General features: G+C 38.4%; 1 protein-coding gene across 1 annotated transcript; it reads left to right on the forward strand.

Annotated features, from left to right (window-relative positions):
• The first annotated feature begins 10,069 nt into the window (after positions 1–10,069).
• On the forward strand, positions 10,070–17,656 carry LOC134623224 (protein NLRC3-like). The gene is given in 8 exon segments (XM_065470178.1): positions 10,070–10,082; positions 10,281–10,353; positions 13,064–13,142; positions 13,304–13,532; positions 13,626–15,408; positions 15,523–16,002; positions 16,263–16,309; positions 17,112–17,656. Coding segments are annotated over 8 exon segments (3,249 nt in total).
• Positions 17,657–26,162: the final 8,506 nt, after the last annotated feature.

The following is a 26,162-nucleotide window of genomic DNA, read 5'->3' on the forward strand; positions in this document are numbered from 1 at the left end:
AACAGGAGAACATTTGGTAAGGGCTATATGATATGTCATGTGTAATATGTAAGTGAAGCTGCGACTATGTGTGGATGTCTGTTGAAACAAATCACTGGTGCTTGTTGTAGTATTGTATAACAGCAAAATTAAAAAGCAGTGACTGTGTATTTATAATTAGACAACAGAATTTGAAGTTTCTTTGTGGATTGTTAACAGTATTTTCAGTGTAATTATTCAGTGTTTTATAGTCCTGTCATTATTATTCTGTGTACTACCATCATGTGTGTTCATTCACAGGGAGAAGACCATGTGCAGGAGCTTTCTTTTCATAATTCTGACTTCATGTGTCTGCGGTTAGTTGAACCTCCATGAGGATGCTGTATTTAGTACCTTTGTGAATTTATATTTTACACAAACATTTAGTAATGCTTAGAACAGTTGTTTTTAATAGTTTAGCCATCATCATTCCCAGAGGAAAAATTGTGATAAATTTAGATGAACTTGAACTTTTTTGTCTGTCACCTTGCTAATGCCATGCAGTGGCTAAAAAATTAAGCTAGCATAGAATAGCCCTGATTTGAATTTCCTGCTTTGCGTCAAAAATAAGCTACATAGTACAAAAAACAAACTTAGTCTTACTAGCAAACTGGGATAGTGGCCACTTGACCAACAGCTGCATGTAAACAGAACAAGCTATAGCTATTAGCTGGCTGCTAGGCTTCTCTCTAGTCTGAGTGGAGGAACTGGATTGCTCATGCAAGTGGGGTTGTTCCCTTTTTGAGTCTGAATTTGTCCTCACTCCTTCTCTTCCTCTCAGAAATGTCCGATAATCATAACAAGGATCTGTACTATCAGGCTGAAGAAAATAGTGACATCACAGTAGAATGGACGTTTACAACCAAAGTTAGCATCACCACTTCATCGCTTAAGATCCACTGCCTGCAGTTACCTGAGCTGAAGGTTTTCTTCAATATGGACAGTAGTTCTGATGAGCCTCAGCATGAGCAGTTTGCTGGACGTGTTCAGTGTGACAAAGACGCTCTGACGACAGGACGAGTCAGACTTCAGCTGTCCAGAGTCAGGAGTAACGACTCGGGCCGCTACCTCTGCAGGATGGCCACTCAGTTTGGAAAGAAGGTTAAAGAGTTCAGGCTCAACATCACTGGTAAGTTTTTTTATGTGTGTGTTTGTGTGTGTACGACTACTATTCCTATTTCTGCTACTGCAGTAATGAAATTTATTTACATATCACCTTTACAAAGCTACAAAGAGCCGAAAACACAAATTCATATTGAAAACACAAAACTTTAGAATACACAAATACATATTTACAGTTAAAATAATGTAAATATAATAACCAGGCTTCAGGGTGAGAGAGGATTTTTTGTGTTAATGGAAATAATCAGGAAAGCAGGATTCCTGGATCCCACATCTTCTCAAAGTTATAATACACAGGGAGCACCTTGGAAGTCCGCAGAATCTGCAGTCCACTTGGAAAACGATGGAAGTCCAAATCCTTCTCAGAGTTATAATCTAACATGGCATTGATAATGATGATCATGATGATGATGATGAGGGAAATAGAGACAAATCCAAACCCTAATCCCCTTTAATCCAGATAGTTTTCTCTTTAAAACTGTGTGTTAATTACAATAATCTCAATACAGTCCCCTTTTTCACTAAGCATACACTTTGAAAGTCAGGCATTCAGAGATCAGAGTGTACTCTATGTGGTCATTCACTCTCACACTCACTCTCATATCTTTCAAGGCCGTTTCTACACAGGCTGTCTTCTAGACCTGAGTTACACCTGTATCTAAAACAATTATTTTCTTTTCATACTTTTATTCTTAGTCATCCTTTTAGCCAAACTCAAACATCTTTATATTTACTAATTATGTTCTGATCAGTATTGAGCATAATTAACTTTCATCAAATTCACATATGAATAATTATTCTGTGTTTGATCCTTACACCATTTAACACTGTTTTTCTTGTTCAAAAGTACAATGATGGTTTGGCAACACAGATTTGATCTTGTCAAACTAAGACATGAATAAAAAGTCTGCACACACAAAATCGGGACATTAGAATAGACATTATCACTACTCAGACTAGATCTGTCTGCTAACATAAAGATACATTTTAAATTGCGTCTTAAAATTTATTATTTTATTGTGGCTTTTGATTCAAACTAGTATGTTATTTCGTGGCTATTTTTTTTTGGTTTGTTTCAAACAATTGTCATATTGTTTCCTGCCCTCCTTTTAACTGTTTCTTTTTATTCTGTCTTATGCTATTGCTCTGACCGACTGTGAAGCACTTTGGTCAACTTTGTTGTATTATTATCTGCTATAGAAATAAATTTTGATTTGATTTTGATTTGATATTGATCAGACTTCTATTTTTGACAAATCTTTGATTAAGAATAACAATGATCCTACTTACTAGCAGATAGGGAAAAGCTATTTTACACTCTATCCCAAAAGGCTGAGTCTGTTCATCTGGACGTAACGTTTTCAATGGGAGAAATGTTTCATCACTCATTATAAGTGACTTCTTCATTCTTAGCTGACTGCAGGTTTCCCCACCCTTATAAACAGTACATTGCACAATACCTGAAACCAGCCCACTAAATGAACAATGGGCTGGGAGGTCAGTTCCTTGATCATATGCAAATTGTCATGATCATCGATCAACAACCGAAACGTTTCTCCCACTGGAAACAGTACGTCCAGATGAACATCATCAACATTTTTGTGTGTGAATGTGTGTGTGACTGGGTGAATGACTGAATGTAGTGTAAAGCACTTTGGGGTCCTTAGGGACTAAGTAAAGCGCTATACAAATACAGGCCATTTACCATTTACCATTTACTTACCCTGATGATTGAGCATGCACCAAGACATTTTACACTCTAGCACACTAACCATTTTTACCCCATTTTTAACACATGAGGCTGGGTGTCCAATCCTTTTATCCCTTTGGCTGTCATGGTAAGGGGCAGCCAGGGGAACTTCAGTCTGTTTCTACTTCATGTTACACAACATTTTGATGTCATACTGCTTTTATGTTTTATGTAACTGCTTTCAAGTTGAGTTTGCCTCTCCAGCAATGGGAATCTTTGGTCAAATCTACTTGTTTTTAAGTGTTAAAAATGAACTTCAAATTTGAAAATACATTTATTTGGTATATTCTTTCAGTAATTCTAATCAGTATTCTAATCAGTTGTATAATCAATACTTGTTCTTCACAGCAGCCACAGTGAAACCCAAGCCAGTGACAGCAACACAAGAACCAAACCGAAAACCTGAGAGAGAAGAAAGAAGCCTTTTTTCCAACTTGGCACTGGGTGCAGGATTGGCAGGATGTCTGGCTGCCTTTGTCCTACCAATCATTTACCTCTTTACTCTATACAGACAGGGGACAACTTAAAGTATAAAACATAGTACACTCAGTCATACAATAGCTTCTGTAGTACTTGGTAGTGACTCTGCAGGGCTCTGGAACTTGGCTAGAGATCGTCTGATCACTGTGAAGGCCAAAGTATTTTCTAAGTCAGTGAGCTCACTGGATATGGGTCATTGTCCTCCTGGGAGAGACCAATCTCATCAGGATGAAGATGATTACTTAGAAAAACTGCCGTAACACTTCACTCTCAAGGATTAAGTGGAAACAAAGAATGGAAGCAAAGTGCCTGCTCAAGAAAGTGGAATGAGGAACATACATGTTCTTCTGCTGCCCCCTGCTGCTCTGAAGAGAAATCCAGGAGCTCAGTGACAAGCACTGAGCAGGTCCTTCTGAACTTTTGAAAAAGGTTGGACATAAATCACAGAAGTCTCTGAATTCTCACCGTTTTCTACCTTATTAGTGTTACAGCTGAAATGTGAATTTAAAAAAGAGTAACATCTATATTTAGTAAAATAAGAGAATATGAGTTTTTAATGACCTTTTATGTATTGTTAATAGTGACTCTGTTGTACTTTTATTACTGGATCTTAGTCCTGCATTTGACAAAGTGGAAAATAAGTTTGATTTTCCATGATTAACAATAAAATGGAGAAATCATGTAGGAGAGTCATGCCAGCAATTAAAACCGCTTCCTGTATCTCGGTAACCACAAACAAATGTAATCATGTGACCACACAAATGAGGAATACCTCACAATACTCATCAATCTTTCTTAGACTCAAACACATGGAAAGAGTGATCAGCAATCATTTTTGTCATTTCAAGTCACAATACTTAAATTTTTATTTTATTGTTGTTAAGGAAAGAAAGTTTACCTCATTTTTTCATGTTAATTTAAGTCAGGTTAAGCTATAAAACTAGATCACAGTCTTAAGATAATTGTGGATCTGGGTCATTGTCTGAAAACAGTTTTTAAAAATGAAGCTTGGGGGTAAAATGTGACAGTGATATTGAGGCAAGTTGAGTCAGTGGCTGAAATAGAACCGCAAAGAGTTTATGTAGACTATGTGCCTAGAAACGTCTGCGTTTAAGTGTTCATTTCCAGTATTCCACAGAAAAGCTAAAGATGGCCAGACAGTGCAAAAGACAAATAAAGGCTTTGCATTCTTAGATGATCTAAGCAGAGCAGCAATGCAGCAAGTGTCAGATTAGAGGTCCAGTTGGTCTGTAGCACAGGAGAAATCCCAAGAACAAGTTATGCCAGACTAGCAAATGCTCATCACATTTTTGATGGTAATGAACCTGAGCTCCATACATATATTAGTCTTCCCAAGGGAGGAAATATGTAGTTGGTTCTGTTTGTTTGTCTGATTGTTAGCAGTCTAGCTCCACAGTTGTCAGTATTATATTATATCACATGATTTTGTGATGGTAGATACCAATAACAGTTTGAGTGGTTTTAATTTTGGTGAAAATGAGGTCAACATAAAGATCACACCAAATGTGAAAATCAGTTAAAAGTTTATGTTACCCACAACGTTTTATGAATTGTCTTCAAACTTCACAATATAATATACTTCTGGGGACATGAGTACCTAGGATGCCTGAACATTTGACCTGGACCCTTGTTAGCAGTCTACCATGAAAAAAAAAAAAAAACTTTAAAGAAACCATAATGTCATTAGATATAGTATGAAATATCATACGAAAGAACATGGAGTGAGCTGCACAACACGCGTTATTTTTTCAGTATGACAGCCTACGACACTACCCATTGCTTTTTGGGGGGAGTTGTGTTCTGAGTCCTCTTGTTCATCTTGTAGCTAACACACTAAAATCACAATTTAATATTTACTGAAAATGTTTCCATAGTATGAACAGGAAACAAATGTATGTTTACCTTTATTGAACTGAAGGCTCAATAAAGTTTGAAATTATCTCAAGCCTGAATGTGCAATTTTATTTACCCTTGTAGGGCCCATTTTACAACATTGGGGCAAGTTGAGCCATGTGCCTAATGTTTTGATAGGTCATTGTTCTAAAAGCAAGGTGTTTGATAAATGGACTGGTTCTTATATAGTGCTTTTCTCACTACTCAAAGAGTTTTATCCAACTTGCCTCATTCACAAAAGCACTTTTTTCCCCTAAGCGCAGTTTAACATTCACACTAATGCATCAGAGAGCAACTTGGGGTTACATCTCTTGCACACTGCAGCCAGGGATTGAACCACCAACCTTCCCATTGTTAGATGACCTGCTCTACCCATGCATTACAGAGTTCCTGTTTCACACAGTTCATGGTTGAGTTCCCATTTTTGTTCCACATGGTCTGAAAATGCATCCCTGTATCACCAGCCCTGCAACTTTAGAAACACACATTATAGACAGGTTTCACTCTATCCCACCTTTACCAGGTTTTGACAGAAACCTGGTAAAATACACATATTTGTGGTGAGACTCCGCGAGAGTCATTTAAGTTGCGTTTGTGAAGTATTTTGACACTTGTCCACTTGTGCTGAATTTTTGTAATACACTTCTGTATTTACAAGCACTATTAAAACAGTTTATTTAAAATCCACACATTGAAGGCATACATTCAGGAAGGCTGTGCATTTTAAAGGCCATAAGTATTGTCCAAAGAATCCAATTGATGGATAAAACTTTGTTATGCCTCACAACATGAACAATTTAACAAAAAAACAAAACAAATAAAACACGGTCTCCATTGACACTTTAAAGTGAAAGGTGGGGCATTTGTAAGATTAGTGGCTGTTGCACCAAGCCTGGAAGGTCATACGTGTCGAGCTGATAAAAATCACGTCCTCTGTCATTAGGCAAAGGTTCTTGCTCTGTGCAGCTCTGGAACAGCTTATTTCTCCATTCCCTCTTAAATAAAGGTGCATAAAACAAAGCACAGATGGCCAGTAAGATGGTTCCAACTATTATCGCACCATAAGGGCTCTTAGCGTCCCAACTGTCCATCTGTGAACTCTCAGCTGGCTTTTTAGGTTGATCAATCGCTTCTGTAAGAACAAACATGTTGACACTTTTAGGACAAAATTACAAATCTAGCTCAACAACTGGCCATACAACTATGGTGGCCATCTATCTAAAATAAATAAATAATAAAAGGAAGCTTCTACTCAACTTACCAGTGTTGTTTAATTGACATCTTACATAGCTGTAATCTGTTGAGGAGACAGAAGTTGGATCAAACCCACTGAGCATTTCCCACATTATTGCAATTGTTCAAGCATACCATTATAGCATAACTGGAGTTATTTATGAGTTAGATGGATATTTCACAGATACTGCAAGATAAAACAATGCCAAATCAATCACAATATTGCAATCTATAATTTATTTTTAATGATAATCCTGTAATGTTCAGTGTGTTTTAATTTCAAATGAAGGCATACACCAACCACAGGTTAAAAAAGCCAGAAAGAAGAGAAGCACGGGAAAGCAGCTCATCTTCTGCCTGTGAAATGACAGAGGTGAAGAGTCATGAACACAAAGATCAGCTAGTACAGCAACAGAATGAAATCATCCTTATACAACTACCTATAGCCACTTCAGTGCAAGCGGTGAAAATAAACCCCTTCAGTTTGTCTTTTTGCACATTCAGTATTACTACTGTAGTATATACATTGGGCAATCAGGCGTCTAATAGCAAAGCAGTCTGCGTTTAACTATCACCATCCAAAGTGTTTCACAGAATGTCAACCAAAAATAAAATAAACAAAACAATTACACACAATACACAGCTCTCCACAACAGTCCCAGTTTCTAATGCGGCTCACTGGGAAATTTAATTAGCCACACCTGATTTAGGCTAAACAATCCCCCCAGCTGAACAACATGAACTGCTGTCTTAACAATCAATGTTGATGAAAAAAAATTAATTTTCCATTGCATTTGATGTGCACAGAAAAAAAGAAAATCATGCCCACCTGTTGCATTCAATTGCTAGCAATTAGTTAATCAGTACAAACAATCAGAATAGAGTGGGTATAAATGTATCAAGGGGGGTAATTAAAGAAAAACTGCTGAAAACAATATATTTGCAAATAGTAATCAATCACATGCTCACTTTAATTTATGGACATTTTTGGCAGTACTTACTCACAGGCCAACAGCAGATACAACAAACTAAGCACTTGAAAGAAATGAAGACACAAATAATGCAACCGTTCCTTTAGAAATGTAAGGTTAAAAAAACAGCTTTTTCGTAGGCTGCAGAAAAGGCGCAAGCTAAGTACAAAAAAGGGGAGGGGTCTTTACCTGGGTGTTTATATTGGTGCTGTTCAAAGCCTGCTGGGATCAGTCACATGACTTTGTTGAGAAATGATGTTAAAGGATAGGTAGATGAGTCTCCATTTCATTGACTGACTCATTGATTTGATCAGGGCCCTATACTATGAAGTTAGTTCAGCCTACTCAGGATATCTTCCCCTCATCTAGATTGACTTACCCTAACAGTGGTGATCAGGTTAAATGGTCACACAAAGCTAGTTATCAACTCATTAAGTTTACCCAAGGTTTACCCTGAAGTTATTTGGATAAGCTAAAATCTGGCGTCACAATATAGGTCTCTAGCCCTTGTCTGCTCTGATTGTCTCTCAGAAACACACCAACTTTGGTATATTTTCTTAAAACTAGTTTCTTTTGGACTATTCTCATGTCACATGTGACTGTGTGAAATAGTTTCATTATTATATAATCTTTTGCACACACTGGTGTCAGTTAAAAAGCTGCAAATTGTGTTGAGGTATTTGAAGGAACTAGCAAAAATAATAATAATTATTATTTCACTAGCTGGGCCCACGTCCTCATTTTAGGTTTGACAGCGTTTTAGTAGGTAAAAGTGATGCCTGGACATGAATTGAGCTGCCAGGCCCGGAAGGCCTTGAAGGGGACTGGCGATGGCTCCTGGGCCTGGCAGATCCCCATGTACTAAATAGGAGTGAAGAAGTTAAAGAGTTGAGAACAAGGAGGGAGGGAGGGTGGGGCACGTAAACGAGAATGAACAGTGTTGCAGAACTGGGGGGAACCTATATAGATGGCAACCGGAAGGAGCGTGTTTGGAGGCGTGGTCCCACTCCTGAAATCTCCAATAATAATAATTATTAATTATTGTCTGGTGTCTGGTCTAGAAAATATGAAATTGATGTCTGTCAGCATTTTTTTCTGCTTTGCCTCTTCTTGTTTCTGTTTGTGCAAATGAGTTACATTCTAAATATAAAGCAGGTGGGGAGAGGATGAAATTCATCTCACTGTGCTCAGGTTTCACAACACTACCAGAACTCACCTGTAACCTGACACACCTATCTCTGTTAAACCAGTCAGACTGGTTAAATGAGGAAGCTCACTTCTTTCTTTGCTTTGGTGTTTATGCAAAGAAGGAAGTGAGGTGCAGAGTGAAGGACACAGTGGTGAACGTCGGGTAACTATAAATTATTTTCACTAAAGAAATTCTTTACATGTGTGTTCAAGAATCTTTGAATGATGCAACTATATTCAGGGGGGTAGGTGCCTTTATCTAAATATATGTCATTTTAAATGTACTTGAAAAACTACCTTTAACCTGTGGATTGTGTAACATTAACATAGAGCCACAAACAAATTATATTAGAGTGCTGCGCTATGTAAGAGCACAAGAAAGAACATGGACACTAAGTCATAGGGAAGAATCAGATTTAGGCTAGGAGAATCCTTACTGTAAGTCCTGCATTTTATATATTTTACATTACTACTGGACCCATATATTCCTTTCTTTATGCGCAATGTAAATTGAATAGAAAAATAAAATTGGTTATAGATATTGTTGGTCTTCTCGCTCTGATGCAGAATAGTCATGGTAATTTTCTTGCATAAATCCAAAGTGTTTTTAAGTTGTACAACATATCACTAATAACTAGTAGATGGTAAGAGAGTCTCTTCACATACACATCTATACTTCACTCAAATTTCTGATCACTGAGTACCAACATTTTCAACAGCATTTATGGAAAGATGTTGAGTAAATAGACCTTTGACTTGATTTGAACTTTAATGAAAGCCTCTAATATTTCATCTTCATCATAAATAAATTCATCGTCTCCTGGTGTGTTGATTTGTCAAGAAAAGACCCATCATTCCCTCTGTGATTTCTCACATCTATTTTTTGATAATACATATTAAAAATAATTTTTGCCCTCTCTCTTTGATCAGGTAGCGACTGTTTTTACCAACATGAAAAGGTATCACACTCAGCTGACATTACAGTTCTTATTGAATACTATTTGTCAGTCTTATTCCTACAATATGCGATTCAGCATATAGTGTTTTATTTATACATTATAGACTTTTATGTCTATAATTACCAATATTTTAAGCCAGAACAAGAACTGAAGACTGACCCCCACAAAAAAGGTTTATTATTACTATATTTTCTCATTCAAAATCTTGGGGCAACATGTAAGAGTACCAGGTAGGAGGGCATGAGGACTATGCTCCTGCCTACACATTGTTAGCTGTAGAAAAGTAGCAGTGAAGGTGAACAACATCCAAATATGGATTGCCATTTCAAGGCCAGTAAGGAAAGCAGAGGAGTGTGCATAGCAACACAAAAATGCCTACAAATTATTAAGACTACTTTATTTAATTATATTTAAAGAAATGTTAATATACCATTATGGGTTTGAAACGTAAGCTTTTCCTATACATTAACATCATATTAGTAGTGTATAGTATTAACAGAAAAGGAAAACAATCATTCAGTGGAAGAGTTTCATTTATAAGATTGCTATATTCCTTTATGTAATTAGTTTGTCCTGCCATTTTTGTAGGGGAAGGCTATGAGATTTGTTTCCATTTCTGGTGGTCTTCCTCTCTGTTTCCAACAGAATCCATCACAAACCAGGTGGCCCTGAACCTACATCTGGACCTCACCCAGAAGGTGAACCCAGCTGTGTGTCCGTGAGAAGTGATTGGTCTATGGATGAGCCCATTAACTTTAAAACACCAACGCCCTCTGCTGTTAGAAAGTAAGATACAGATTAATTTTAAGTGTATAGTTATGTGCAAAACAATAGCAGTGTTTAAAACAACAGAGGGAAAGTTCCATGTTCCTAATAGCATTTATTGCCATACATACAAAGGCACTGAGAGCCGTGCACAATCAATCCCAAATGAAAACATGAACAATTTTGTCTTTTCTTTTCTCTCTTTTTTTGGGCATTTCTTCCTCAGCATAAGGCAACATGACCTCTTTCAGTATTGTTAGGTACTGAAACTGGTCTATGGTGCCTGTTATACGATAAGTGAGCCCCACTCCAAAGCATGACAAACATCCCCAAACCATTATACTTGCACCTCCATGTTTTACGGTCTTCACAGTGTACTGTGGCTTGTATTTAGTGTTTGAAGTGCGTCTCACAAACTCTCTACAGCCTTTAGATCCAATGAGAACAATCTTGCTCTCATCTGTCCATACAAAATTGTGCCACTTCTCTTTAGGCCAGTCAATGTGTTCTTTGGCAAACTGTAACCTTTTCAATACATGTTTTTTTTTTTTTTTCCCCAACTGCAGTACTTTACAAGGGTAAATAGTTTGGCTTCACATAGGTGTCTTCTGATTGTTGAAGTACTCACAGGTAAATGGATTCTCTGATCTCTCTGGAGCTGATCATTGGATGCTTCTTTGCCATTCTTGTTATTATATGATCTAGGCGGATGGTAGTATTCCTTTTTCTACCACATGTTTTGGGTTTTCTTTCCCATTTCAAAGCATTTGAGATCTTTTTAGCTGAGGAGCCAATTATTTTCTGCACTTCTTTGTATGTTTTCCCCTCTCCAATCAACTTTTTAATCAAAGTTCTTTCTGGAACGACCCATTTTACTCACTGAGCAGGGACTAAAACCAACAGGCACAGCATCTGCTGCCTTCCTTTCTTAAATATTGGGCCATAATTGACACCCATTTCTTCACAGATTGAATGACCTCCCTAACTGAACACCACACACCACTATCACTGAATGAGTTAATTACCCCCAATGAGGAGCGTGGATGTCATGTCTTTTAAGTCTGTTGTTTGGCCATTACTCTGCTACGCCTAGTCATGAATTTGTTCCCATGTTGTATCATCATTTCTGCCAAAATCAGTAGTTAAAAACATTAGCAATGTGAGACTGCTATTATTTTGCATGTTCACATTAACTCTAAAACCACATTGTAACCCTCAAATAGATTTTTGTTATACAGGTATGAATAAATGTGGCATGTCCAAAGTGTTCTGAGTTTCATTTGATTTGTTTAAGAGACTAAATTCTGGCTTGTAAAAAACATTCTCAGCATTTAAGACATGTCAGACACGAACACTGTATAGGAGCACTGAGGCAGCTGCAAAGTATATCTAGAGGCTGGGCACAATAAACTGAATTCATTAATATGTCTCCTAATGCCTATAAGCTTGCCCTCGATATGGAACTGATAAAGAGCCCCAAATTACCATGATGTTTAGTGGCTTTAGAAGAAAAACACAGCAATACTGCACAGGAAACAAAGACTTAACAAAAATGAAGAACAAAACACATAATAAAACTAAATACAGTGGTCCATCACTATAATGCGGTTCACCTTTCGTGGATTTTTTGGGGTGCATTGTTTTCCGTGTCCAATCTCGTGCCGTGTCTCCTGTACAGTACAGAATGCGTTCAGCTTGTCAAATTTACATAAATCTTTGATCGCTGGCAGTGTGACTCTGAAGTGCTGTACTGTACGTTTGTAGTTTTTTCCCCAAAAAAACATTCCACTTTAGACCATTATGGATTATGTGTCTGCCTTGCAAAATGTCGACGAAACATTGTGCGCCATCAAAGGCACTTGCAGTAGCACCCTAAAGGCAGAGGAAGATGCTAACCATCACACAAAAAGTTGGACTTCAGGACATGCTAAAGGAAGGTAGAAGTTACCGTATTTTTCGGACCATAAGGCACACCGGATTATAAGGTGCATTAAGCGAAACAAAACAGTCAGATAAGTCAAACTTTACTCAAATCATTCTTCTTGCTTCTGTACCATTGATTCATTAATGTTGAATTCTCTCGCAACTGCTCTGTTCCCATTTTCTGGACCTGAAAACAGGGTTTGATCTTTGGTTTCATTCTATAATACTGGACTTATTTTAGGGAGGAACGCTGGTTTGAGCGTGGAGTCAAGGAGGCCACTTACGTGAAAAGGGAAAGACCATCTCTGAATCGAGGAGGGGGGCTAAGTGGACATCTTTCACCATCTTACAATGCTGTGATTGCAGCCATTCCCCCACTTTCTGTGAATGGCGGTTGATCAGTGGTCTTTGATCAATGGTCATGAAAATTTGCATGTTAATTATCAAGGAACTGACGTCCCAGCCCATTATTCCTTCAGTGGTGCTAGTTTCAGTCATTATGGAAATGTTTTTAAGTTTGGGGAAACCTGGATGATTCAGCATGCATCAAGACGTTTTCCAAAGCAAACTCAGCAGAATCACTGTTGCATTGTCTGCATAGGAAAATAAAAAAGTAGTGCTTGTTTTTCAGGAATATCACAACAGAGCAAAAAAATATATATCTTTAATTGACTGATGTTTGTGCAGTATTTGTGTTTAAAATAAATGCTTGGTGATGCTCGTTTATGCTGCCCACACAGAGACAAACAGGACAGCTCAGAAGTTTTCAATTCTCTGCCTGCCCAGCAACATCAAACTGAAGTGAACTCCATATTTAAGGTCTGTAAATGCACAGCAACTAAAAAAAAACAAAAAACAAACTCACTTTCCCTTAATGTATCTCTCTGTGGTCTTTAGATCATTGGATTATGTGTCTGCCTTGCAAAAGTCTGATTTTCTGTTATTTTTGCACTTTTCTTTTTGCACTCATTTTATTACAGCTGTTGGAGGACAAAATAATAACTTTTGTGAAGAATGAGCTAAAGAAGGCACAGAATGAACTCAATCCAGATTACCCCCAATCATCAGAGAGTCAGACAGATGATGATGAGGTGTTGGACAGTGAGGATGAGGAGCAGAGGAGAAGCAGTAGAGAGGCATTTCTGAAGATCACAGTTAACTTTCTGCAGAAAATGAAACAGGAACAGCTGGCTGCTCGTCTGCTGAGCAGTAAGAGAATTTCTTTTCAAAAATTATTATTTTAAGTTATTATTATTATTTTATTGAAATTCTAATGCTCTGGTTTATTGTGCTTTCCTGAAGAATACTCTGGTCCAGATTGTGAATTAAAATTTAAATGTAGCCTAAAAAAGAAGTTCCAGTGTGTGTTTGAGGGGATTGCTAAACCAGGAAACCCGGCCATTCTGAATCAGATCTACACAGAGCTCTACATCATAGAGGGAGGAGCTGGAGACGTCGATAATGACCATGAAGTCAGACAGATTGAAACATTTTGCAGGAAACCAGAAACAACAATCAGATGTGAAGACATCTTTAAAACCTCAGCCGAGGGGGGAGAGAAACCAATCAGAACAGTTCTGACAAAAGGAGTGGCTGGCATCGGGAAAACATTCCTGACACAAAAGTTCACTTTGGACTGGGCTGAAGACAAAACCAACCAGGACATCCAGTTCATTTTTCCATTCATTTTCAGAGAGCTGAATTTACTGAAGGATAAAAAGTTCAGCTTAGTGGGACTTATTCATCACTTCTTTACTGAAATCAAAGAAGCAGGAATCTGTAACTTTAAAAAGTTCAAAGTCATGTTTATTTTCGATGGTCTGGATGAGTGTCGACTTCCTCTGAACTTCCATGTCACTGAGAACTTGACTGATGTTACAGAGTCCACATCAGTGGATGTGCTGCTGACAAACCTTATCAGGGGGAATCTTCTTCCTTCTGCTCACATCTGGATAACCACACGACCTGCAGCAGCCAATCAGATACCTGCTGAATGTGTGGACATGGTGACAGAAGTCAGAGGGTTCACTAATCCAAAGAAAGAAGAGTACTTCAGGAAGAAATTCACAGATGAGAAGCAAGCCAACAGCATAATCTCCCACATCATCACATCAAGAAGCCTTCACATCATGTGTCACATCCCAATCTTCTGCTGGATCACCTCCACAGTTCTGGAGAGTGTGTTGAAAACCAGAAAACCAGAACTGCCAAAGGCCCTGACTGAAATGTACATTCACTTCCTGGTGGTTCAGACCAAAGTGAAGAACATTAAATATGATGGAGGAGCTGACACAGACCCTCTCTGGAGCCAAGAGAACAAAAAGATGATTGAAAAACTGGGGAAACTGGCTTTTGAGCAGCTGCAGAAGGGCAACCTGATCTTCTATGAATCAGAACTGACAGAGTGTGGGATTAATATCCAAATGGCTTCAATGTACTCTGGAATGTTCACGCAGATCTTTAAAGAAGAAAAGGGGCTCTATCAAGATAAGATGTTTTGTTTTGTCCATTTGAGTATTCAAGAGTTTCTGGCAGCTCTTCATGTCCATCTGACATTCACCAACTCTGGTATCAACCTGCTGGAAGAAAAAAAAACAACCTCAGTGCAGACTGACGAGTCTTCAGTAAGACAGTTCTACCAGAGTGTTGTGGACAAGGCCTTAAAAAGTCCAAATGGACACTTGGACTTGTTTCTTCGCTTCCTCCTGGGTCTTTCACTGCAGACCAATCAGAGTCTCCTACAAGGCCTCCTGACACTGAAAAGAAACAGCTCACAGAGCAATCATGAAACAGTCCAGTACATAAAAAATAAACTGAATGAGAAGCTCTCTTCTGAAAAAATCATCAATCTGTTCCACTGTCTGAATGAACTGAAGGATGACTCTCTAGTGAAGGAGATCCAACGCCATCTGAGTTCAGGAAGCCTGTCCATAGTTGATCTTTCTCCTTCCCAGTGGTCAGCTCTGGTCTTTGTCCTGCTGTCATCAGAAGAAGAGCTGGATGTGTTTGATCTGAAGGAATACTCAGCTTCAGAGGAAGCTTTTTTGAGGCTGTTGCCAGTGGTCAAAGCCTCCAAGAAAGTTCTGTAAGTGTGTAACCAGTGTGAAACAGGTTGGGGCATGCTTCAGATCTGTGCTCCTCTCTAGGAATTTGGTAGCATCGCAGATGTTTTCTAACTTTTTCACTGATATATTTTCAGGCTTAGCGGATGTAACCTCACAGAGAAAAGCTGTGAAGCTCTATCATCAGTTCTCAGATCCCAGTCCTCTAGACTGAGAGAGCTGGACATGAGTAACAACAACATTCAGGACTCAGGAGTGGAGTTGTTGTGTGTTGGTCTTGAAAGTCCACACTGCACACTTCAAACCCTCAGGTTAAATCAACTTACTCTTTGTTTAAGATTTGGCATTTCAATAATTAAAATAATCTTTGTTTTAAATGACAAACAAACAAATTAAATGTAGTTCACTCAGACTGTGTGCCATGCATTGTATTATGTTTGCAGGCTTTCAGGCTGTCTGATCACAGAGAAAGGCTGCGCTTTCCTCAATTCAGCTCTGAGTTCTAACCCCTCCCAGCTGAGACAGCTGGACCTGAGCTACAATCATCTAGGAGACTCAGAAATGAAGCTGCTGTCGACTCGACTGCAGGATCCACAGTGGAAACTGGAAACCCTCAGGTAAGGAGAAGTCGAGGTAGAGCTACAAACATTACCTCTATCATACTGTAAGCCTACACCATAGTGTTGTTAGTAGGCAAGACAATGTAAATGTAATTAATACGTTTGCATTTTGTTTTATATTCTTATAACAAAACAGGTACAGAATGAAAAAAAAAGTGTGATACTTATTGCAAGTGAAGGATGGAAACATGAAATATTTGCTTTGATTGCTGAGTAAGAATGAGCTAGTCTGACACCATCCCTTTTTTCAATTTCAGGATGGAGCCTTGTGGAGTACAATGGCTGAAACCAGGTTTAAGGAAATGTAAGTGTGTTTATAAATCCAGGCATTAAATCACTGACAGCTTGCATTTAAATCCAGTTGTATTGTGTAGTATAACTAGTACACTTTATTTATCCTCTTTATATATGTATATTTGAAATGATCAGTTTAAAAAAAATACAGTCACACCAAAGGTATACAAGCAATCAATTCCAAGAAAATTGACATATGTAAAAAGCCACTGTTCTACAACCATAAAAAGTCACTTTACCAGCTGGATGTTGTTCTTCATGAAGTGATGTGAAAACCAAGGCCAGTAGAGTGTCTGCATCACTGGCGAAGATACACAGATAACTGACTAAGATTGTCCTCCGATCTTCCCCAGCAAGGTCCAAAGATACTTAAACTCTTCATTTGACACAGGAAGTGTCTAAATGATTTGCATCTTAGAACCATGGCCTCAGATTTGAAGGTTCACACATCCTCATTTACTTATCTTCACACTTGACTGCAAACTGATCCTCCTGACTATCTTGACTTCAAAGATCATCATCAAGTATAAGACAAACAACATGATCTCATGACGAACCATCCTGTGAGGGTCTAAGTAATTTTTGTAGTAGACCCTGAGAAGTGAAGATTTCAGGCTTGTAGTTAAACAATCACTGCATGCTGCAGTTCGGTACTGTAGATGTCTTTTCTTGGTCTCTATTCATGATTGCATTCCTTTAATTCCAAAATATCTTCAGACTATATAGCACAGTAACTCTTGTGTTTTGAATGACTGAATGATCAGAGTTCTACAAACTGATTGCATATCTTCTCCCCACATTCTTTCCATTAGATTTCTGTGAACTAAACCTGAATCTAAACACAATATATAGAAAACTCAAACTGTCTGACAACAACAGGAAGGTGGTGCATGTAGAAGAGGACCAGCAGTATGTTGATAATGATGACAGATTTGATCAATGGCCTCAGCTGCTGTGTACCAACACTCTGACGGGTCTCTGTTACTGGGAGGTTGAGTGGAGTGGAGAGGTTCATATTGCAGTGGCTTACAAAGGAATAAAACGGAAAGGAAACGGTGATGACAGCAGGTTTGGCAAAACTGATCAGTCCTGGTCTTTGTACTGTGATGAGGGCGAATACTTTGCAACTCACAACTACAATTCAAGAGCCATCCCTGTCTCCTCTGCCTCTGCCTGTCACAAAGTAGCAGTGTATGTGGACTGTCCTATGGGCACCGTGTCCTTCTATAACATAATCTCTGGCACACTGGTCCACCTCCACACCTTCAACACCACATTCACTGAACCTGTATACCCTGGGTTTAGAGTTAGGTTACGTGACTCTCATATCTACATCTGTGCTGACTCAGAAAACTGAACCTGAGCTCATAAAGTAGCAGTATAGCAAAATTACTGAGCTACAGTAACATGACTGTCATCCATACATATCTCAAAATGCACAACATTATAAATTTGAATGTGATAAATGTTTCAAATGTGTTTGAAATTACACCAAAAGTTCTTGTTTCACCTTCTTAACTTCTAGAACATGCAGTAGTAGTGGAAATAGAGTATATATAGTATTTGTATAGAAGTGTTATCTGGAAAACTGATGAAAGAATAAAAAAAAAACAGGCAAACTGTTCGATCCAGTAAACTGATGGTTGTAATATGTGTGTAATTCATTGGCATGGTTCAGAGGCTTTTGGATAGCAATCCTGTAGCACCACCATCTGGCCAAAAGGGAGGTATTTAGTTGTTATTGAAAAAATAAAAAAAATAAAAGAGAGGGAGACAAAGTGTTAGTAAGTCAGGGGTGTCCAACTCTCAAGGGCCGATGTCCTGCAGATTTTAGATATCACAGGTCAACACACCTAAATCAAATGATTAGTTTATTAACAGGCTTCTGGAGAACTTCAAGACATGTTGAGGAGGTAATGTAGCCATTTAAATCAGCTGTGATGGATCAAGGACACATCTAAAACCTGCAGAACACCAGCTCTCGAGGCCTAGATTTGGACACCCCTGTGGTAAGTCATGTCTCATCGTATGTTCCAGGTTCCAGGTCAGGTTTGTGTAGTCATGTAGTCATGTCATGTAGTTCAAAGTTCAGACTGGATTAAGAACATGACTAAAAGTGAAGCTTCAGGAACAAACATGAGATTCTTCAAGATTACGGGCTCTGCTATAGAAATTCACACTTTGGATCAGACCCTACTGGACCTGTGAAGAATGAGATGAGAAGAGCATAAACGAACACTGATACAAGTTCATTGCATTGCAGTGTGATGGTTTGACAGAGAACTAAAATGAAAGCAGCAGTAAGGAAATACAAACACATATTCTGTTATCAGCTCTGGTTTGTGTTTTAAGTTGCTATCAAAACATTAGATTTCCTCTGTGCACAATTGTTTTTGCAAATGTTGTAAAGCACCTGTATTTAAATTTACATATCGTATATTTTATTTTTGGCACATGTTGTATATATTACATTGTGTATAATGTATTTATTCATTGGGATTTCCTTGCCTTTCTATAAATCGAGCATCCCTCTCTTTCTATGAGGTTTTTCATTTCAAATAAATTAATTACAATTTTCATTACTCTGCTGGTTTTAGTCATAATAGTAACACAGCTTGATACATTTAAAGATTTCAATTTGAATAAAACGAGAAAATAAATAGTATGAAGTACATAGTGAAATATTTTCAACCAAAATACAGTTGGATAGAAAAAACCACAAGACAGAATAAAAGGACTAGATTAGGTGCTCAGTGTTGATGGTCCTCAGGGGGTTGGGGGGCCCACCCCCCTCGTGGATACCCCAGTGTAAAATCTTTTAGCTCCTATCTCTTCTGCAAACTCTTAGCACTCACAAAGGCAAATACAATCCAACAACGCTATCTTGTGGTTGTATATGTTAATACCAAAGTAAATATTTGGCTGACATTCTGGTTATCTTTCTACAGCATTAGAAAAATAGACCAGAATAGAATAGCCTGTATTGTCATTGTACATATACAACAAAATTGTTCATGCTCCAACTGTGCAACTGTGTACAGGAATAAAATATAAATAGTAGACAACAGGGATAAATAGCAAACAAGAGAAGAATATACAAAACAAGAGGAATATATAGAAAAACAAGAACTGGGCACAAATTAGAGAACAAAATAGCTGCAAAGTGCTTTGAATTAGTGCAAAGAAAAGATCTTGGTTTAGAGTAGTGAAGTGGGTGGGATATGTGTCTGTGTGTGTGCAGAGGGGGGTGGGGGGTATTGACAGTCCAAATGGCCCAGGGGAAGAAGTCGTTTGTGAGTCTAGAGGTGTGGGACCTAAGAATTGACCTGAGGTGCCGACTTCTCACATGTCAGGATATCAAACAAGTGGTGAGCAGGGTCCAAGGGATCACCTGTGATGGCTCTTGTTTTCCTAACACAGGATCTGGCAATGGCCTCCAGTGGTGGCAAAGCGCAGCCACTTATCTTTTTCTTTGCAGAGGGTATTAATTACCCTCTGCACAGCCTTCTCAGTTGTGGCCCCATGTGTACCAAACACCCAGCTGAGGAGTGGTAGAAGGCACTTTCTGGTCCAGGTTATTCTTCCTCAGGACACAGAAGGAGTGCAGCAACTTTTGGGACTTTCTTTTTTTCTTTTTCATTTATTTAACCTTTATTTAACCAGGAAGATCGCATACGGATTAAAAACCTCTTTTTCAAGGGAGACTTGGCCAAAATAGGCAGCAGCAAGTGTTACAGAAATTACTCAATTAAACACAGGCAGCAACAGCACACATGCAAAAATAAATGAAAAATAAAAAATAAAATAAAATTCAATAAAATTCAAATACATTTTAAAAAACTTCAATTAAAATGACAATCAATCTAATTGAAACAGTTGCATGTTATGGACTTGGCCTCAAGGATCCTTAGTTTAGATTTAAAAGCACTTAATGAAAGGAATTCAGTCATTTTCCAGTCGTTCTGCAGTTTGTTCCAAGCCAAGGGTGCTAAATGGACAAAAGCTCTTTTACCAAATTAGTTTTGGGCAAATGGAACAGAAAGCAACGAGTAACCATGTGGACGAAGAGAATACTGACCAGCATGCTTCATTGCAAGCAGGGAACATATATAAGAAGGTAGCAACCCAAGTATTGCCTTATATATAAAACTGTACAAATAAGAGTTCCTCCGACTTGCCGAAGCAGACCATCCTACGTGAGAGTATAACTCACAGTTATGAGTCTGAGACTGAGCAGAAGCATTCATATGTAAAATACCTCCATAATCCAGCACAGGCAAAAATGTTGCAGCAACAAGCTGCTTCTTTGTATTAAAAGAGAAACACAACTTATTTAGAAAATAAAATCTCAGTTTTAGCTTCAGAGTTTTCACAAGATTCTCTACATGAGGTTTGAAGGTGAGCGAGTCATCAATCAAGATACCCAGATATTTATGCATGTGAACCAACTCTATTTTATTACCTTCAAGAGTGGTTACTGATGGGATTGTTTGGGCCCATTTCCTGGATTTAGAAAACAACATGAGTTTTGTTTTGTCTGCATTGAGAACAAGTTTAAGCTGAAGTAATGAGTGCTGGACAGCAAAAAAGGCTTTCTGCAAGGAGTCAATGGCTTGTACAAGAGTTGAACCACAGCTGTAAATAACTGTAGCATCAGCATAGAAGTGAAAGTTTGCATCTGGCACATTTAGACCAAGATTGTTTATGTAAATGATAAATAGAAGGGGACCTAATACAGAGCCCCGTGGCACTCCTTTGTGCACTGTAACAAATTCAGAACATAGACCATCAGATTTTATGCACAGAGACCTATTACTGAGGTAGTTTGAGAACCATGCCACTGCTCTCTCAGAGAGTCCTAACTGGAGGTGTCTACATTTTAAAATAGAATGATCAACAGTGGTAAATGCTTTTGACAAATCAATAAAAAGGGAGGCACAGTGTTGTTTCTTATCAAGCTCAACGGTAATATCATTTACCACTCACACTGCAGCTGTGATAGTATGTCTGTGAAGGTTCTCAGTATCTCTGTGTCATTCCTTTAGCGTTAACTAGTAGTGACTTCATGAACTTCTTGACAAATAAAATTTTAACCATTAGAGAAAAAATTACCCATAATCATCTCACAGATGTTATATTATCTACAGCTACTTTCAGTGCCTTTGTGGCCTCTGACAGTGGACCCATCTCTGTGCTTGTCCTGTTGGACCCCAGTGCAGTGTTTGATACTGTTGACCATAATATTCTATTAGAGCGATTAGAACATGCTGTAGGTATTAAAGGTACTGCGCTGCAGTGGTTTGTATCATATCTATCTAATAGACTCCAATTTGGTGATGTAAACTAATTAAACTAAGTTTAATTATGGAGTTCAACAGGGTTCAGTGCAAGGACAATTTCTGTTAACAGTATACATGCTTCCCTTAGGCCAGGGGTGTCCAAATCCAGGTCTCAAGGGCGGGTGTCCTGCAGGTGTTAGATGTGTCCTTGACCCAACACAGCTTATTTAAATGGCTACATTACCTTCTCAACATATCTTCTCAATGTGTGATTGTTGGGTTTTTCTCTGTATGTATTATTGTAGGTTCTACCTTACAATATAAAGCGCCTTGACGCGACTGTTGTTGTGATTTGGCACTGTATAAAAAAAAATGAATTGAATTTATGTCTGTCACCCCCAGCTCAGCCTCCTGTCTTTTTGTCAGTACGACCATCTCCAAACGGTACATAATGGTCGTACCCACAACCATCTCTTAAATCTTCACTTTCAGTCTTGCTGCAATCCTGTCACAAATCACCCCCGTCCATGTGTCCACCCACTCTGTCTTGCTTCTACTTACCCTACCTACTCTCACTACACTATGTAGTAGCATGTAGCATCATAGACCATAGAGACTCCTGCGTTACTTCTTATCTATCAACCTCTAAGTCTTCATTGCAAACAAGAATTGGTTTAGAGCAGATCCCTAATATAATCCCACCCCCATCTTGAATCAATCTGCCACTCCTACTGTAAACCTCAACACTATCTTGCTGTCTACATATATGTCCTACATCACCTGCACATACTTCTCTGCTGCTCCTGACTTCCTTGTAGATTACCATAGTTCTTCATTCCTATTATATGCATTTTCTAGCTTCACAAAGACAATATAACTCTTTCTAACCTTATTCTCTATCAACACTCTCAAAGGAAACATCCCATTTGTAGTGTTCTTTCTCAGGATGAAGCCATACAGCTGCTTACTGAACATCGCCTCCCTTAGCCCAACTTTCTTTATTCATCAGCTTCTCAAAGTATTCTGTTGATTCTCTTTCCACTATCTTTCACAGTTGTTAGTACATTTCTGTCTCTATCCTTAATCACTCTGTCACTTTTCAGCTTGATCTCTCTACCAAGCCAAAGAATACAGGTCCTTTTTTTCTTTCTTAGTTTCCATTTCAACTACATACATACATACATACAACTCACTAAAAGGATTTCCTTTGCATTTGCCACGTCTCTTATTGCAATATCCCTATACTCCCAGTGCTTATACCTACTTTTTCATCTCGCTTTTTATTTTTTACTTTTTGTTTCACTAACCTCATCCTTTGAATACTTTCCTATGCTTTCTCATCCATCCTTGTCCTCTTACAGCTAAAGATGATATATGAAATACAGGTTTTCAACCTTTTTGGAAATTCCACGACCATCTATCCTTTTTCAATTCTCTTCTTAATTTGCATTATACCCACCCAACACTTCCTCATCACCCCTGTTCTCTCCACCTATATGTCCACTGAAATCTGCTTGAAACACCAATTTCTCCCTGCCCACTGTGTACACTCTCTACCACTTCATGCAACTTTCAGAATTCTTCTTTATCGAACTTGTGCAATATACGCACTGCCTTCAACTTCAAACTCATGATACTGTCTGACACACAGTGTTGGGAAGGTTACTTTTAAAATGTATTCCACTACAGAATACTGAATACATGCCCCAAAATGTATTCTGTAACGTATTCCGTTACGTTACTCAATGAGAGTAACGTATTCTGAATACTATGGAATACTTAATATATTATCATGCTGTTTACAACTACGTGAATGTACTATTGCTGTGATTTATTACTGTTACTGAAGGTCCGAAACGTAGTAAAGGGACCTCTGGCTAATACCTCGGGTTAGTGTCGGGCTCGTAGCCGAAAACTAGCTTTACTTTGTTGTCTGGGTCAACTTTGCTTGCCAGAGACAGAGAGAGGCGTTGAAAGGCTGCTCCAACGGAACTTATTGTTTCCGGAGGAAAACACGAACACAGTGTACAGTCGAGTCTTAATATCTTACTTACAAATGGGCTCGTCAGGCACTCTTCTTGGCTGCAGTGGTTATTATTATATTTACATGCTTCCAGCTCCCGTTTTTGCTCCGTGACAGCTCGGACTTTTCCTTTCTCTCCCTCCCTCGCTCACAGACACATAACGTGTATGACAGTCCATTCTCCCTGCAGCACGGACTACACTGCCCATCAGGCTACATTCTTTAGAGCTATGCCTGTAGCATTCTGCCTTTTAGCTTAGCACAACAACAACAACAACAACAAAGCGCTCTCTCACCCAGGAAACAGGCAGAGAGAGAGCGCGTCACCCTGTAACCATGGCAACCGTAACACTGCCGCCTGGAACAACAAAACGTAGCTGTCAAACAAACCCAAACAATCCTGACCCGCGACAATATGAAAAAAGGAAGTACCGCCGTGTATTCCATTTATTTTACCAAAGTAACTGTATTCTGAATACCACCTTTTTAAACGGTAACTGTAACGGAATACAGTTACTCATATTTTGTATTCTGAATACGTAACGGCGGTACATGTATTCCGTTACTCCCCAACACTGCTGACACATATAATCATCCTTCAAGATTAACCTTATCCAGTTTCTCTTCCCATCTACACCATGGTAGAACATTTTGAATCAACCTCCAGTGCTCCTGACATTCTTCCCTTCATCCAAGTCTTCTATGCACACAGTGGATATACCTTCATCTCTCCATGTGATCAGCCAGCGCTCTCCCTTTACCAGTCTTCCTCCCTACATTTAAAGACCCTATTCTAACCTCTAAACTCCTAACTTTCTTCTGCCTCCTAGCATGCCTTCCCCAAGAAGCATAGTCTCCAGCACCATGTTGGCCAACAGCACTAGAGGCAGTCGTGGTTATCCTGAGTTCTGACCAATTTGGTACAGAGCCATTCTTTATGATCTGCATGTTTGAATTGACCATCATTTTATACTGGATGCCCATCTTAATTCAACTCTACCCATTTATCTTGGCTTGGGACCAGCAGCCCTACCTTCACTGGCTGGTAGGGGACTCAATGGTACTGCACCACTGGATGCCAAAATCAAGAGACACACTTTTGAATATGGAGTGAAATGTAATTAGATCCTCTAAACTCCCCAGACTCTAATGCGCTAAGCTTGAGGGATACAAACACCCAAATAAAATTGAAATTATTGTTATCTACAAAATTTTACGTGACAGACTAAGGAAAATATTAACGGGGGTTAACACTGAGATACCCAACTTAAATAAGCATTTAACGAGGAAAATGTATTTACCTGAAATTTTAGTTCAGATCAGACCATATATGACTAGGATTAAACCTTCATTAACAGAAAACTCCAGCTACACATGAGCTAGATGACAATACTGTTAGCCATTTTAAACTGATGAGCCAGTATTATGACTTATAACTCTACTCAGTATCATGAGAATCCATCTTTTCACAGATCAGTGAACACTCAAACAGTACAAACAGGAAACAGCTAACTGTAGGTTACATAACCTGTAACCTACAGTTAGCTTGTCCTGCACAGCAGCTATTGTCCACTCAAATGACCTGATTTAACATTTAAATCTGATAAAATAAAAATAAATCACAACATGACACATTAAACACAGCAAATGCCTTAATGTGTCCAAGCCTTTTAAAATTTCCCGTTCATGCATTTTATTTGATAATAAAAGTGATTAAATGCATAACTACACACTAAAAAATGCTGGGTTAAAAATAACCCAATTTGTAACCCAGTCCTGAGTCAAATTTGGACCGAACCAACCCTGGGTTGTTTCAACCCAGCACACTGGGTTAGGACAATTATCCAAAAATTGGGTTAAATTGACCAATGTTTAAAGTTGAGGTTACCAAAAATTGGGTTGAAACTCATAACCCATCACAGGGTTATATTACCATTAACATTTACGTTAAGATTCTATTTAAGTTTAGCTCAGTTGGATGAGCAGGGGCCAATATGCCGCATGGCTGAGTGGTCAGCCCGGGTTCAAGTCCGACCTGTGGCCCTTTGCCGCATGTCTACCCCTCTCACTTTCCTGTCAGTCTTCACTGTATCTGTCTAATAAGGCCAAAAAAGGGATTCCTACATACTATAAAATTCAGCATATAAAAACTACATTCATAACAGAAAACTGCTTTTATTGCCATATGATATATAGAATGTAGAAAGCAAAATTCATACAAAATATATCAATAAAAGTAAAATGCAAGCAAAAAAAAGTATAAAATTCATTATATTATATCCATTACTTCAAATCAGCCTTTGATTACAGCACATGTACATGTTAATAAAAATGAAAACATGTTATGTAAAGTCGGCTCTGTTTTAGAAGAAATGACATGTAAAAACTCTTAACATAAAAAAATAATAATACTCAACACACATCAAAACTTTGGAAACGTGTCAAGAGGGAATCTCCCTCTCACATCAATTCATGCACCTTTCTGAGCAACATTTTACGCTTCCATCATAGCTAAATGTTAATTTGATCATCAAGCCTTTTCCTGACATTGTGTAGACACT

The sequence above is a fragment of the Pelmatolapia mariae genome, linkage group LG3_W, assembly GCF_036321145.2.
Source record: "Pelmatolapia mariae isolate MD_Pm_ZW linkage group LG3_W, Pm_UMD_F_2, whole genome shotgun sequence".
Classification (NCBI taxonomy): domain Eukaryota; kingdom Metazoa; phylum Chordata; class Actinopteri; order Cichliformes; family Cichlidae; genus Pelmatolapia; species Pelmatolapia mariae.